This window comes from Chrysoperla carnea, chromosome 2 (assembly GCF_905475395.1).
Source record: "Chrysoperla carnea chromosome 2, inChrCarn1.1, whole genome shotgun sequence".
NCBI lineage: Eukaryota > Metazoa > Arthropoda > Insecta > Neuroptera > Chrysopidae > Chrysoperla > Chrysoperla carnea.
In genome coordinates this window covers 53,878,188-53,893,670 of record NC_058338.1, presented here as the reverse complement: position 1 = coordinate 53,893,670, position 15,483 = coordinate 53,878,188, and the positions used below count along the sequence as shown (strand labels likewise).

Genomic DNA, 15,483 nt, shown 5'->3' with positions numbered 1-15,483 from the left:
CTAAAAACACCATTAAAAATGTGCGCCAAGATAAAATCATTGCTTAATATCAGATACAATTCCAGCTTTTTTATTTTTGAATATGGGTTGCCAAAGTATGTGCGTTAAAGTATTCAACATGCCTAAAACAAAAATTATGTATGTATTTGTAAAATTTCTTAAAATTACTAATCCGAGAAATTATGGAAAATCGAAATAATTTCAGTGATACAGGTATGCCAAACATCTACCATCATGTGTTATTTTGTTCGTTATGATATCTGGAAATATTTTATGTGGAAAAAAGTTGCGAAGACAATTATTTTATTTTAATCAAATACCTACGCTTGGGTTATTTTAATGAGTGATTAAAATACATATAACTTTGTTCTAGACATCACAACGAACAAAATAATGTATAGTAAGTACTTAGTCGAGCAGAATCCTTCTAGCCCTCACGAATTTCTTTTGAAAATATAAGTTCTGGGATTTTCAGTTGCATTTAAAAAAATTTATATTAATAACTTTGTATTTATTTATAAAATGAACAGAATTACCTATTCCTGTATGAATTCCACCAACAGTTGCAAAAAGTCTGACAATGAACGTAAATATATTATCCCTTTCTTGCCGAACGGTTACTTTTAAGGGTGATATATCATATTTGAAAAAGATTCCTGGAATTCCATGGCTTCCTTTTTCATGGTCGACAGGCCGTGTATGTTCTTTAACACTATATTGATAAGTGTTGTATTGCTTAAAAAATGTTTGTACAGACGTTGGAACCACTTCGATAAAATACTGATATAACATCATGCCTTTAAACAATAAAAAACAATATAAGAAATTTTAAAATTTGGCAATAATTTCGAACAAGTTAAAATTCAAATGGATAAGACATGTTAAAAATAGCTTACCTTCGCTTGCAAATTTTTCATCACCCTCTAAGGGATGTAAAATGCCAGGACTTTGATCACCAAAACTTAATCGATTTATTCGATGTGTAAAATTGTAATTATCTTCTTGGAAGAATGTATTTATGTGAATATGTCCACGTGGTAAAATTAAACTTTTTCCGGCAGTAATATGAAAATTTCCAGCAATTTTATTTAGAGTTAACTGGCCGTACAATCTACAAGCATCAAACGGTTTATCAATAGTTTCTTTAGCATAATTAGCGGGATTAAAGCTCATTGCTGGTTGATTTGTTCTCCATAATAACTCCTAGAAAATAACGTTAACAATTTTTTTTAAATGTTCGATTTAGATTGAAATCTAGTATAAAAAAGAAAATTGGCGGTTCTGTAAATATTTGGAAATAATACATCGAATTTCCTATTTGTTCCGATTGGGATCAGATTGAGTGCATCGAAATTTTTTTTATTCAAGTATCGAAAACCAATCGAAATGGATAGAAATTTCCTATTCATGAATTATACTTTTTTATTATTTATGTAGCTTAGGCCTGGCAGTGTATCACGACTGTCACAGTGGTGACGAGGGGGAAACAATGTCTCATCTTCTCTGTCACTGCCCAGCTCTTGTCATGAGGAGATGGACTTACTTGAGCCAGTCTCTCTTTGACGACCCCTCCAACCTAAAGTCAGTCGACGTCAAAGCCCTCCTGTTGTTCTTAAACAGCTCCAATTGGTTCATGGAGTAGTGGCCGAGGATAGGCCAACTCATTAACGGTATCACAACGGACCCTATGGTCTAAGTGTGTCCCACCCCAGGACAGCCACTCTAACCTAATCTATTATTTATGTAATCGAACTAAATTCAAATGTTTTTCTTGGTGTGATTAGGTATTAAAATTCAACTTACTTGAACGGCATGGTATTCCTCCCTTAAATAAGTGTTAATATTCACCATCGAATCAAATTGTCGTCGTTGCTTTGGTGTTAATTCAAAGTATGTGTTTTCCTCTTCCAAGGTTCCAAAATTGAATACATTTTGATTGGTGGAATCCAGTATATCAGCTCCAATACCTTAAAATTTTTTACTCATTAAGTTTTTAGATTTACAATTTTTTTTAAATGATAATTATACGTACTGTTACATGGCATTGCAACTGTTATATCGATATTAATTAAAAGCTTGGCATTAGGATCATCATCCACAGATAATTTAAAAATAAATTGACTGCTAAGCCAATAATTCAATTCCGAATAAATTAGCCACAAACTTAATAAAACACTAATTATTGTAACTGAAAATAGAAAAATATATGGTTTAATGTACAAGTTTTTTATTTTATTTTTGAATTAACTTACAAAAACCACCTGTACTTGAAGTTTCTACACATCCCTCTTCATATTTCGAAAATCCATCGATTTCTTTTATCTTTGTGATATTAACTTTACGCCGTCGCATTTTTCATAAGGTTAAAAAACATTTATTTCATCAAACATTTAAAAAATTTTAATATTACATAAAAAGGGTAAATTGCAAAAGTTCATTTTTGAAAACATTAACACGTGTAATGTTTACAAATGCAGGGTAAAAATTACACAATCAGGAGCGCATACCTATTACCAATAATTATTTTTGACAACGCTTTCAAACATTGTTAACGGTGAAATTTTCAAATTTACATGAATGGAGTTCAACTACACTCAATTGGTTTTATTCAGTCAAATTATTCATTAAAATTATAAGTAAGGTTATAAAAATTTCCATAGAGCTAAAAATTGGTATGAATGTTCAGAATACTATTATAAATGAATTGTGAAAAGTCCCCATCAATCCCCCTTGTGCAAAAAATTTTATTGAGAGGGGAAGTTTGCAAAAATAGGCTTTTCGCGTTTTTCAGCAAAACGATGAGTTTCACAGCAAAAATAGTTCAGACAAAAATTGTAGATCATTCAATTATCTACAAAATGTGTCTCTGCACCTTTTTTCATAAGTGCTGCCGTTTTCGTGATATAGCGGTTCAAAGAATTGAAAAATTATTTTTTTCGTAATACATTTTTGAACCGTTATACGAGTAAAAATATGAGGACTTATTTTTGATGAACCAGCTTCTTCTTCTTGGCGCTGTCTTTTCACAACATCAATGCTACTCATTCGAGTATAATTATTTCGACACTGCACATGAATTTTTACAGATGTCTGGTCTTTCAGGTACTCCGAAAATTCACCACCTCTTTCAATACTTACGACTAACAGTATTTTGTGGAGTATGAGACCTTTGAAACCATGCTACTAAATAAAAATAGGGACGGAGTTCTTGATTTATATTCTAAAAATTTTTAAATTTGTATGTATAAGATATAGGGATTCATATTTTTACTCGTATAACGGTTCAAAAATGTATATAAACGTGCATATTACGAATAAAATAATTTTTCAATTCTTTGAACCGCTACATCACGAAAACGGCAGCACTTATGTAAAAAGGTGCAGAGACACATTTTGTAGATAATTGAATGATCTACAATTTGTCTGAACTATTTTTGCTGTTAAACTCACCGTTTTGCTGAAAAACGCGAAAAAACTATTTTTGCAAATTTCTCCCCTCAATAAAATTTTTGCACAAAGGGGATTGATGGGGACTTTTCACAATTCATTTATAATAGTATTCTGAACATTCATACCAATTTTTAGCTCTATGGGAATTTTTGTAACCTTCAAAGTGTAATTTGACTGGATAAGTTTAGAAAAACAGTTTTTATTAATAGATTTAAAAAACTATTTTCTTAAACTAATAATAATTACTATCTTTTCCCGTATTCTAAGCTTGTTATCATGAAAAAAAGGTGGCAGAATATCATAAATGCTATTTTAACTTTCGGATAACAATACAAATTAGAATTATTTTGAATAGCGTAACTAGATTATCAAGAGCCTAGATATAATAAATTAAATTGAACCACTTATCTAATTTTTTGAATTAAATACCTACACTCGTAGATCAAAAGCCGGTCTTGAACGAAAAGTATAATCTATTAAAAATATTAAAAAATTTTTTTTTTGATCAATTCGTATATTATCGAAAAAAAGGTAAAGAATTCATCGCATTTGGGTATAAGTCTTGATAAATTACCGCGTAAACACCTAGAGCAAGATCATATATAAGGACGTGAAATTCGAGTGGAGAGGTATTTGAAACCTCAGCTCAAAATTGATCTCTGACTTTTGGTTTTTTTAAAACGTACCGACTTAAAAATAAATTATAAAATAACGAAAAATTCTGAAATTTTTGAATTTATAAAATAATTTGAGCAAATGGTATTTGAAATAAAAGTCATAATTTAGAATCGAATAATCAACTTTTTAATTTATAAATATGAAAAATAATAGAAACAAGTGAAAACAAACAATTGACTGAGAAATTGTTGAAATACCATGCATAGACAGTGTTGATTACTCTATCACATTACACATACATACATACAATTTACGCCTAATTTGCGCCCTCACGGGTAAACAGTGATGGCGTTATTAAGTTAAACTTTTGTTCTATCTCTAACGGTTTACGAGATGGGTCCGACGGACTAATTTATTGTGATTTTATGAACACCTATACCAAAATTTTGTTCATAGCATTAATATTTTTAAGCGTTACAAACTTGGGACTAAACTTAGTATACCTTGCATATTACATATATACATGGTATAAAAAGTCTGTTACACAAACTCAGATTACCCATATAACGTGTGATCTAAATCTTAAAATTTCAATTAAATAGATCGCAAAAATGTCTTTCTTAAAAAATCATTTAGGGCTTTGTAATTTATGATTTCGACAATGTTTTTTCATGCTACTTGAACAATAAAAGCCTTTTCCACAATCTGGACAAATGTATGGTGTCTCACCAGAATGTATTCGCATATGTACAGTTAAATTTGTTTTGAATGCAAAATTTTTACCACAAACACGACATGTATGTGGTTTTTCCCCAGTATGAGTACGCACATGAGCTGATAAATGACCACTTTGATGAAATGTTTTATTACATTTAGAGCAAGCAAACGGCCGTTCACCAGTGTGTAAAATTTTATGAATACGTAATGAATTTTTTGTTTTGAATGCTTTATCACAGATTGTACATGAGAATGGTCTTTCCCCGGTATGCACACGTAAATGCATATTTAGAGTATTTTTAGAAACAAATCCTTTCCCACAAAAATTACATAAAAATACATTTCCCGAATGTAAACGTTTATGCGCATTAATGGAGTTAATATTTTTAAAAGTTTTTAAGCATTCTATGCAATGATAAAGCTTCTCGTCTTTTTTCGCTGCATGACTTAAAATATGTCCATCTAATCGTGTTTGCGAATTAAACTGTTTATGGCAATCGTTACAATCGAATGTTTTAGCTGTATGCGTACGTGAATGTGCATTTAACCCTAACTGACTAGAAAAACCTCGATTACAAATTTTGCATCGATAATTTGTACTATTATCAATGCAATCAGTTTGTAAAGCGTGACGCCTTTGATGGACAAGTAAGGCACCTGACTGTTTATAAGACTTATCACAAAATTTACATTTATACGGCCTTTCATGCGTGTGAACACGTAAATGTTCTTTTAATGCATACGCTTGTATGAAACTTTTATTACAAATATCACATTTAAATGGCTTTACCCCGGAATGAATTTTTAAATGGCGTAAATAATTCGATTTAAATTGAAATTTTTGATCGCAATTTTCACAATTGAAATGTTTTTTTATCGAGTGCATACGCATATGCGTTTTTAAATGTTTTGTTTGAATTATTTTCGAGCAAATTCGACACGTTTTTGTGTATTTAATTATATTTATTTTAACATTTTTTCTATTTTCTTGATCCAAATTTTCCTCTTCGAATGAATCATTTTTAACTGAGTTGTTATCATTATCGGGTATAATTTCTGCGACAGGAATGATTGTTAAATTATAATTATTCAATAAACTCCTTAATTTCAAATCAGTATCCTCGCATTGTTTTTTGAAACGGAATGCTAAATTTAATGTCGTTATACATGAAGGACAAATTTTCAACGGTAAATTATCCGTGATTGTTATCTAAAATTATTGTAAAAGGTAAAACTTTAAAAAATAAAATGTACGGAATACACTTTTCGTATTTTCGACTTATTTACCTGAACATTAGCAATTGCCATTATCATATTACCGAATGAAAAATTATCTTGTTCAGTAAATATTGATTCTAATTGGCCATTTGATAAACAAGTTCGGCAAATATTTTGAAATTCATTTAAAGATAATATATTTTCTGAATTTTCCATTAAATATTGATTTTATAAAGAAAAATATTAAGTTTTACATAAAAACTAGAAAATATTAATTTCGAAATAATTCAACCATACTTTCATTTTTAATATATACCGGGTTGTAAATATACTCTACCGAAATAGTTTTTTCCAAAATTCGAATAATTGTTGGTATTATGAAAACATGCTTTATAGAAAAATTATAATCTATTTTGGTCAAAAAATGTAAAAATCAGGTTCATTTAATCACAAATAGTTATTAAGATCAAATCGTTTCGAGAAATCCCTTTTCTATGGATTTTAAGCGATACCGCAAGTAACTACTCTTCGAACCGTCGAATAAAATTTTTTTTAAAATTTTTTGGATCAAAATTATCTTGTATACTAAGTTTGTTAAGGAACACACCCTTATAAAAAATTGAAAAATTACAATCAAGTTTTTGGTTCGTAATTTTGTAAATTTCCCATACTAACGTAATTTTGATTCTAAAAATAAAACACGGGTTTATTAATCCACAAACACAAAGTTTCTGAAATATATCACCTGAAATCTATTCGAGAAATCGCTTTTCTGTAGATTCTGTGTAGATTTTAGCCAAAATTACGTTATATAAGTTTTATCAAAATTGAAAACAATCAATTTTTGTCGATTATTTTCAATTTTCATAAGGTGTATTCATTTGAAAAAGTAGTAAAAATCACACCAGTAATTTTTTGTACTTAAATTTTTTATGCCTTTGTTTAAAAGATATAATTTATAAAACTACAATGCACATTCATTATTTAATCCATAAACAAATAGTTTCTAATATATTACCTGAAATCACTTCGAAAAATCGCTTGTTATGGACTTTAAGTGATGTCTTAGCAAAACAAAGAAAGCGGAAGCAGCAAAAATAATTTTAATATTTATTAAAATTTTTATTTTTTTAATAAAATAATAAACATTTTAAAAATTACTCAAATTATAACGACGAATTTGTCTAATTTTAAATTATAGTCTAGTCGCAATTTGAAAATGAGAATTTGGGATATGTATTTATTAAATAAAATCTAGTGATAAAAACTGATACAATTTATTTCTAATTTCAAATAATATGCCTTAATTAAATAAGTTTTTATACCATGCATATATGTAATATGCAAGGTATACTAGTTTAGTCCCAAGTTTGTAACGCTTAAAAATATTAATGCTATGAACAAAATTTTGATATAGGTGTTTATAAAATCAACTAATTAGTCCATTTTCAGTTGTGTGTCCGTCTGTTCGTCTGTCTGCCAACACGATAACTCAAAAACGAAAAAAGATATCAAGCTGAAATTTTTGCAGCGTACGTAAAAAGTGAGGTCAAGTTCGTAAATGAGCAACATAGGTCAATTGGGTCTTGACCTATGGGTTAGTAAAACGTTAGAGATAGAACAAAAGTTTAAATGTAAAAAATCATTTTTTCGTTAACATCACTGTTTACCCGTGAGGGCGCAAATTAGGCGTATAGTATGTATTATATGGGAATATCAGTAACGTATGTGTACATGTATGTATGTGTAATGTGATAGAGTAATCAACACTGTCTATGCATGGTATTTCAACAATTAACTCAGTCAATTGTTTGTTTTCTCTTGTTTTTATTGTAATTTATGACTTCTTTGATGTTTCTTCATTGTACTTGAATGATAAAAACCTTTGTCACAAACTTGACACACATATGGCCTTTCTCCAGAATGAATTCGCATATGTACAGTGTAATTAATTTTTGAAGAGAAATATTTTCCACACATAATACAATTAAATGGTTTTTCACCCGAATGAGTGCGCAAATGCGATAATAAATGGGCACGTTGGTGAAATTTTTTATCACATTTCGAACAAGCAAAAGGTCTTTCCCCTGTATGAATTAGTTTATGTATTGTTAGCGTAGATTTCGTTTTAAATGTCTTCGAACAACATTCACATTGGAAAGGTCGCTCATTGGAGTGTAAACTTATTACGTGTAAATTAAGACTAGTGCTAGATGTTAAACTTTTACCACAATAATTACATAAAAATAATTTACCAGAATGAAAGTTATATTTATGGGTAGTTAAAGATTCTTTGGTTGAAAATTCTTTCGAACAATCAAGGCAATTGTAACCATTTTCACTTTTTACTGTATGTTCAAAATAAAAATGATCGTCTAAATATTGCTGTGATGTAAACGGCTTATCGCATTCTGTACAATAAAATTCACCATTTGCATGCGCACGTGAATGCGCACTTAACCCAAGATTACTATTAAAACTTTTATTACATGTTTGGCATTTAAAAGCATTACTTTCGTTATCATTTTCTGTCAAGTGGCTTTTTTGATGTTTGTTTAATTTACCCGATTGTGTAAATGTTTTATCACAAAATTTACACACATATGGCCTTTCTTTTGTATGTACGCGCATATGTTCCTTCAATCCAAACGCTTGTATAAACCCTTTATCACAAATTTCACACTTGTAAGGACGTTCGCCAGTATGGATTTTTAAATGTCTTACATAATTTGATTTTAACTGAAATTTTCGGTCACATGTTTCGCATTGATATTGTTTGGATAGTGTATGCATAGTACGTATGTGATCTTTTAAACGTCTAGATTGTATTTCTCTTGAACATATTGTACATGTCGTCATTAAATTTTTAGACATTGAAATTTGTAAATTTTTAATTAGGCTAATACCTAATCCCTTGTCACTGGGACTAATTTCCTTAATTTCGTCGTTTTCTGGATGATATTGAGAACTTTCCTCTATTGTATTTTTATAGTCGTTGTTAAACCTAGGGGATTGAATCGTATCATTGGCATTTTCTTCATACAAGATATTTTCTATTTCGTTACTTTTATCAATAGAATCCTCATCATTATAAGCGAAATTTTCCACTATGATTTCAGTCTTAATATCGACATCGACATCCTCATTAATTACTTTGTGTGCGTTTAGAAAATTTTTTAATTTTTTTTCGGTATCTTCACAACGCTGTTTAAAACAGAATGCTAAATTTAAGGTTTTTATACAAGCATCACATATTTTTGTTGGTAAATTATCCGCATCTGAAATCTATAAATAACTAGCTAAAAAACCCGGCTTCGCCCGGGAGTTGATATGATTGTAATATTTTTTCGTCGGTTCGTAGTGGAATGCTTCCTTTGTTAGATTATCTTTTAAAATTCTCGACTCTTCAGTACTTTTATTTGCTGTTCTTTCTTCGCTTCTTCTGCTTCTCAGGTTACTCATTCTGGTCCGTTGATTCTGTAAACGTGCTTCGTGCTCTTCTTCCTTTTCCTTTCTTCGAGATTCTTTTTGTTTCCGCCGTTTCGCTGCAGAACTGGCCAAATCTCCTCCTCTCTTACGTCTGGGCATTGTATTCTATAAAATATAAATTAAATAAACATTTTATAGATAATTATTTTGTAACGGAAACGTGGGGTACGTTGAGACAAAAAAAAATATATTTAACCTTCAAGCGGTCGAGCGATATTTTGTTTACGGCCAAAAGTATATAGAAGGCATCAATTCGACGCCGCGCGACTTTTTGAAGGTTAAGAAAATTACAATTTAAAGAAAAAAAAACCATTAGAATTAATTAAACACTATTAAAAATACTCACATTTGAAATTTCACGATAAAAACCCACAAATAACTTTTTTCTATTTCGTTTCAAAATCGAGAGTTAATTAAACACACTATTAAAAATACTCACACGTGATACTTCTAAATAAAGGCTCACAGATAACTTCTCTTCTTTTCGTTTTGAAATCGCTCGTTTCGCTGTTCAAATTAAACTAACTCTGGTGAGCGACACCGGGCTCTTATATATTCAGAGAGCTAGGCTCTAGAATATTCGAGAAAATTTGAAAATATTTTCTCTCTCACACCTTCTAGAGTATTCTGGTCATTTAATAAAAGGTTCTATAGCGGTAGCATTTGTAGTAAAAGCGCGAAATTTAAAAACCTAAATTTTTTAATGTTTTGAGAACTAATTTGGATAACTAAAATTATGTCGCTTTAACTCCAAAATATAAGTTAGCTAATGACGTATAAATACACAAAATTTAATAACTTTATTATAGCAACAAATTAAATTTAAGACTTTATTGAAATTGGAATTTTAAATTTCACGCCACTACTACACATGCTACAATTGCTCGCAACGCTTTTGGAAATGCAACCCAAACAATCGTTGTCCTGAATGAAGTTCAAATATTCGATAACAGATGGCGCCACTATACTTAATTTCCAAGTTGTAGGGTTGGAAAGTTCCTTATATCTTTAGAAACACGCCCTTTAGATTAAAACGGGAACTTTCTAGCTTCTGTAGCGGTAGCGTATATAGTAAAGGCGCGAAATTTAAAAACCTAAATTTTTAAATATTTTGAGAACTAATTTGGATAACTAAAATTATGTCGCTTTAACTCCAAAATATACGTTAAATAATGACGTATAAATACACAAAATTTAACAACTTTATTATATTAACAAATGAAATTTAAGATTTTATTGAAATTGGAATTTTAAATTTCGCGCCACTACTACACATGCTGCAATGGCTCACAACTATGGAGACTATACACTATGACACTCTTGAACGAAGTTCAAATATTCGATAACAGATGGCGCCACTGCACTTAATTTCCAAGTTGAAGGGTCGGAAAGTCCCTTATATCTTTAAAAACATGCCCTTTAGATTAAAACGGGAACTTTCTTGTTCGAGGAGGGATAAAGGGCTATCACACCACATAAGTCCCTTTATCGTGTCGGGACTCCTTTTTAAGTTTTATCGGCACGCACATTTTATCGACTTAGTTTTATTATATATATAGATAACAATTAAATATTTGCCGCCCAATTGATTACAGATGTTTTCGATTTACCTGTACATTAGCAACTGCCATTAACATACTTACAATTGAATAACTATTACCCTCAGAAAAAATTGACTGTAGTTCTTCACCAGACAAACAAGTACGGCAAATGTTTTTAATATCATTCGTTGATAAAATTAATATATTTTCTACGTATTCCATCGATTTAAAATTTTTAACTGAGGCTTTGTAATTAAATTACCCTAACAATGGAATATTGGAATGGGCAACCGTCATATGCTTAGATCCAGGAATACTACAGACAGGAAATTCGAAATGGTTAAAATAGAGTGTGACTACACCGCTTACAAAAATTAATCCATAGAGCTGTACAGAGTAAGCATCAATAAGTGAATTCTTGACCGCTGGGAGAAAGGTAGAAAGAGGCAGACCACTACTCCATGAACCATTTGGAGCTGTTTAAGAACAGCAGGAGGGCTTTGACGTCGACTGACTTTAGGTCGGAGAGGTCGTCAAAGAGAGGCTGGCTCAAGTAAGTCCATCTCCTCATGACAAGAGCTGGGCGTGACAGAGAAGATGAGACATTGTCTCCTCCTCGTCACCACTGTGACAGCTCCTGCAGTAGTCGTGATACACTTCCAGGCCTAAGCGTTCAGCATGCTTGCAGCCCAGCCAGTGTCCTGTGATAGCCGCAACAACTTTGCGAACAGAGGCCCTTGTAAGTGATATGAGAACTTCGGAACGCCTGCGATTGTACTCAGACCATATCTGTCTTGTAGTACCACAAGTAATGTTCTTCCCTCCATCTACGATTGGCCTTTTTCAGAATATCCTCTTTCAGGAGTAACTTGCAGTTCGCAAATGGAACTCCCGGGTATTTATTGATGCTTGTGTCCGGCAGCATCGTACCATTTCTGGCAAGCTCGTCGGCTTCACAATTTCCTGGAATGCCTGTGTCCCGGTACCCATACCAGATCTACATTCATTCGTTCCGCCAGTCATTTAAGGACGTACGGCAGTCCTGTGCTACCTTTGACGTTATAGTACGAGATCCCGCTGCAGATTGGTGTGCTCATCGACTTTTTGTTTAAAACCAAATTTTTATGTTTATTTATAGTTAAGAGAATATATATTTACTAGGGTGCCTATCAAAATTTGGCCGCCATTATTTTTAATTAAATTATTTTTAATTGATTTTTGGTAAAAAATTTCCCCTATTTATTTTTTAAATAAAATAACGTCTACATCACGGTAATTAATATGAAGATTCTAAAAAATCACGGTTGCCGTTGCGCACCTGGCCGCACCTCTTTGCAGCCAGGTGTAAACAGATATGATTTCGATAAATTTATACCCTTATAACCTATTTTTATTAATTATATGTCAAATTGAAGCTAATTTTTTTCTATTAATTATCATATAAAGTTGCTTAATTAAATCTGGCCGCAAATAAGGGTTGCTGGCTGTTAAAGATAATAAATATTTAAGGTAGAGTGAAAGAGAGTTAGCGCGTAACATCATTTGTCAGACGAGGACAGCGATTGCCGGCTGTGCGACGCATTACATATTTTTTGGAGTATTTATTATAAGTCGTCTCTATTACTCCCCGGTGGTTGAGAACACTAACGTTCGACGCATGCGCAATGGCTTAAAAGCGTCGCACAGCCGGCAATCGCTGTCCTCGTCTGACAAATGATGTTACGCGCTAACTCTCTTTCACTCTACCTTAAATATTTATTATCTTTAACAGCAGACAAAGCAGACAAAGAAGTTTTTAATTGTTTATTTATTAAAATTATATCGAAAAATATTGACAGTTTTCTTATTTTTTAAAAGTATCCAGTTTTCTAGTGCTACAGTACATACTACTAATTAACGGAAATCCTGTAGCCTGATCAAAATTTGGTATATTGGCAACCTTGCTTTCTCGACCCACAAACACTTTGTTTTCGTAAAAAAAGAATTATCTTTTATCTCTTAGGTATCCCCATATTGCATAAGTTTCCTTTTCCGGTCCTTTGAATATTATTTCAACATCCGTAGGCCATATACCGATTTTTTTATGGGTGTCACGATATATAGTTTTTTTTTTTTCAATATTCATCCAATGTTCATTTTAAGATCACGGAACGAATTGTATAAAAAATGATTCATTGTATCTCGTTTTCATTCCTATGAGTTCTTTCGTGTTTTTTTCTTGCCGTTGAATGATGAAAACCCTTATTACAAATTTTACATACGTATGGCCTCTCGCCTGAATGTATTCTCGTATGCACAATATAATTAATTTTATTAGCAAAACTTTTATTACAAATTATGCAATTGTAAGGCCTTTCTCCTGTATGCACACGCATATGTTGCCTTAAGTGTGTACCCTGATTAAATGTTTTATCACATTGCGAGCAAGAAAATTTCCGTTCTCCCGTATGTTGAACAAGATGAATTTTTAATACTGCTTTTGTTTTGAATGTTTTGGTACAAAATTCACACGTAAATGGCCTTTCCTCGGAATGAACTTTTAAGTGTTCTTTAAGTCTTGCACTTGTAACACAATTTTTACCACAAAAATTGCATAAATGTGATTCATTCGAATGATGATGACTTTTATGGAGAGATAACGAAGATTTATATGGATATCTTTTACCACAAACTTCACAAATAAATTCACCTGAATTTATTTGTCCGATACCATTAACCGATCCATTAGGAGCACAGTTATGCTCGTTTAAAGTTGTTTGAGTTGTAAATAGTTTCTCACATTTATCGCAATGAAACGGTTTAGGAATGTGCACTCTAGAATGTCCGTTTAATGCTTTACTAGACGTAAAAATTTCGTTACACACATGGCATGTAAATTGCTTATGATTTTCGATAGAAATTTTGAAATCGTGCACTTTTTTTAGATGCTTATTTAATGGAGTTTTCTGGATAAATGTTTTTTCACATAAATTGCACTTGTACGGTCTTTCTTGAGTATGTACACGCATGTGTTCTTTCAGCGAATGAGTTTGTATAAATCCTTTACCACAAATTTGACATACGTTGGGTTTTTCACCATTATGTATTTTTAAATGCCGGAAGTAATTTGAACGAATTGAAAACGTATAGTGACATAATTCACACTGAAATTTTTTTGTTGAATGTAGTTTTATGTGGTAAGCTAAACGATCTGATTTAATTAATTTTCCACAAGTAGGACATGTTTTGAATACAATTGGTTTTTCTACATTTTTTCGAACGCCGGCATGTAATTGTACATGTCGTATAAAATTTGACCGAAACGAAAATTTTTTGTCACATTCTTTACACTGTAAAGATTTCTCTATTGAATGTACACCTTGCATATGTTCTTTTAAATGCTTTGCATTTATTAATTTTTTACAAACCGAACATTCTTTCATTCGAATATGCTTTTCTTCCGCTTTTTCTTCATTTTGTTTATGAGTTTCATTGCTTGTTTGAATATCTTCACACTCTTCAACGATTTTCTGACATGAATTTTCATCTTTTTCGTCCTCATAAATACCAACAAAGCTTTCAACTATAACATCCGTATCAGTTAACTGGGGAAATATTAAATCATTGGTACTTTCAAAATGATCGACGTGTAAGTAGTTAGCAAATGTTTCTTCTTCTTTAACGGATGATATAACTTCGACATGTTCTACATCATCAGTAGATCGATTTAAAATTTTATACGTGTTTAAAAATTCTTTTAATTTATATTCGGCTTCCTCACACTGTTTTTTGAAACGGAAAGCTAAATTTAATGTTTTTATACATGATGTACATATTTTTGATGGTAAATTATCTGTGTCTGAAATCTTAAAATACCTCATCAAATATTAAAAAAAAAAGGTCCCTTTTTTTTATTGTAAAATTAACTTACTTCTACATCTGCAATTGCCATTAGCATATTAACAACCGAAAATTCTGTATCATCAAAATAAATTGATTCCAACTGGGCTTGTGATAAACAAGTACGACATATATTTTGGAAATCATCAGGTGATAAAATAATTACATTTTCCGTATTTTCGGCAGTATCCATTGTTATAGTTTTTACAATACATGTGTATTGTGTAATCAATTTAAATGTTCCTTTCCTTGCATCCATAGATAAAACTGTGGATCAATTAACTGCATACTGATCAGCAACGAAATGCTGTCAGTCGTCTGACATTTGGTTAATATGCCGCGTGGATTTGCTGGACGAATATTAAATGAAGGGTAAATTATAATACATAATAATAGACTACAAGTCCATGCCAAAATTTTCGGGTAAAATAATGTGAGTTTAAAACCATGGCGTGAATTTTGCGCGGTACAGGTGAGTACAGATGAGAATGAATATCACACGGTGTGATATCCAATTTAGGGATGTGATCACACCCCTTGGCGACTCGCCCCTGCACCAGCAAATGTGTAC

The 15,483-nt window shown here is 31.4% G+C and overlaps 3 protein-coding genes across 3 annotated transcripts; all 3 read right to left on the bottom strand.

Moving 5' to 3' along the window:
* LOC123292486 (endoplasmic reticulum-Golgi intermediate compartment protein 2) lies at nucleotides 1-2,540 on the bottom strand. The gene is made up of 6 exons (XM_044873189.1): nucleotides 2,253-2,540; nucleotides 2,033-2,188; nucleotides 1,804-1,967; nucleotides 897-1,203; nucleotides 537-797; nucleotides 1-122 (listed from the first exon to the last, which is right to left on the bottom strand). The coding sequence occupies exons 1-6, from the start codon at nucleotides 2,350-2,352 to the stop codon at nucleotides 37-39; spliced, it is 1,074 nt and encodes a 357-aa protein (XP_044729124.1). The 5' UTR covers nucleotides 2,353-2,540; the 3' UTR covers nucleotides 1-36.
* Nucleotides 2,541-4,562: 2,022 nt separating this feature from the next.
* LOC123292771 (zinc finger protein 665-like) lies at nucleotides 4,563-11,207 on the bottom strand. Its single transcript, XM_044873486.1, has 5 exons — nucleotides 11,103-11,207; nucleotides 7,848-9,288; nucleotides 6,073-6,140; nucleotides 5,759-5,995; nucleotides 4,563-5,569 (listed from the first exon to the last, which is right to left on the bottom strand). Exons 1-5 carry the CDS (start codon nucleotides 11,127-11,129, stop codon nucleotides 4,697-4,699), a joined length of 2,646 nt encoding a protein of 881 aa, XP_044729421.1. The 5' UTR covers nucleotides 11,130-11,207; the 3' UTR covers nucleotides 4,563-4,696.
* A 1,668-nt stretch (nucleotides 11,208-12,875) lies between these two features.
* Nucleotides 12,876-15,237, bottom strand: LOC123292491 (gastrula zinc finger protein XlCGF26.1-like). The gene is made up of 2 exons (XM_044873194.1): nucleotides 14,944-15,237; nucleotides 12,876-14,878 (listed from the first exon to the last, which is right to left on the bottom strand). Exons 1-2 carry the CDS (start codon nucleotides 15,169-15,171, stop codon nucleotides 13,205-13,207), a joined length of 1,902 nt encoding a protein of 633 aa, XP_044729129.1. The 5' UTR covers nucleotides 15,172-15,237; the 3' UTR covers nucleotides 12,876-13,204.
* Nucleotides 15,238-15,483: the final 246 nt, after the last annotated feature.

What these genes read in the sequence shown, in the direction of transcription:
- LOC123292486 (XM_044873189.1), bottom strand. Translation starts at nt 2,352, where the DNA reads ATGCGACGGCGTAAAGTTAATATCACAAAGATAAAAGAAATCGATGGA. An exon ending in TTCAAGTACAGGTGGTTTTT is followed by an intron (nt 2,189 to 2,252) that starts GTAAGTTAATTC and finishes TTCTATTTTCAG; the next exon opens with TTACAATAATTAGTGTTTTA. An exon ending in AGTTGCAATGCCATGTAACA is followed by an intron (nt 1,968 to 2,032) that starts GTACGTATAATT and finishes AAAAATTTTAAG; the next exon opens with GTATTGGAGCTGATATACTG.
- LOC123292491 (XM_044873194.1), bottom strand. Translation starts at nt 15,171, where the DNA reads ATGGATGCAAGGAAAGGAACATTTAAATTGATTACACAATACACATGT. An exon ending in TGGCAATTGCAGATGTAGAA is followed by an intron (nt 14,879 to 14,943) that starts GTAAGTTAATTT and finishes AGGTATTTTAAG; the next exon opens with ATTTCAGACACAGATAATTT.
- LOC123292771 (XM_044873486.1), bottom strand. Translation starts at nt 11,129, where the DNA reads ATGTTAATGGCAGTTGCTAATGTACAG. An exon ending in AATGAAGAAACATCAAAGAA is followed by an intron (nt 6,141 to 7,847) that starts GTCATAAATTAC and finishes ATGGCCAATTAG; the next exon opens with AATCAATATTTACTGAACAA. An exon ending in ATCAAGAAAATAGAAAAAAT is followed by an intron (nt 5,570 to 5,758) that starts GTTAAAATAAAT and finishes TCCGGGGTAAAG; the next exon opens with CCATTTAAATGTGATATTTG.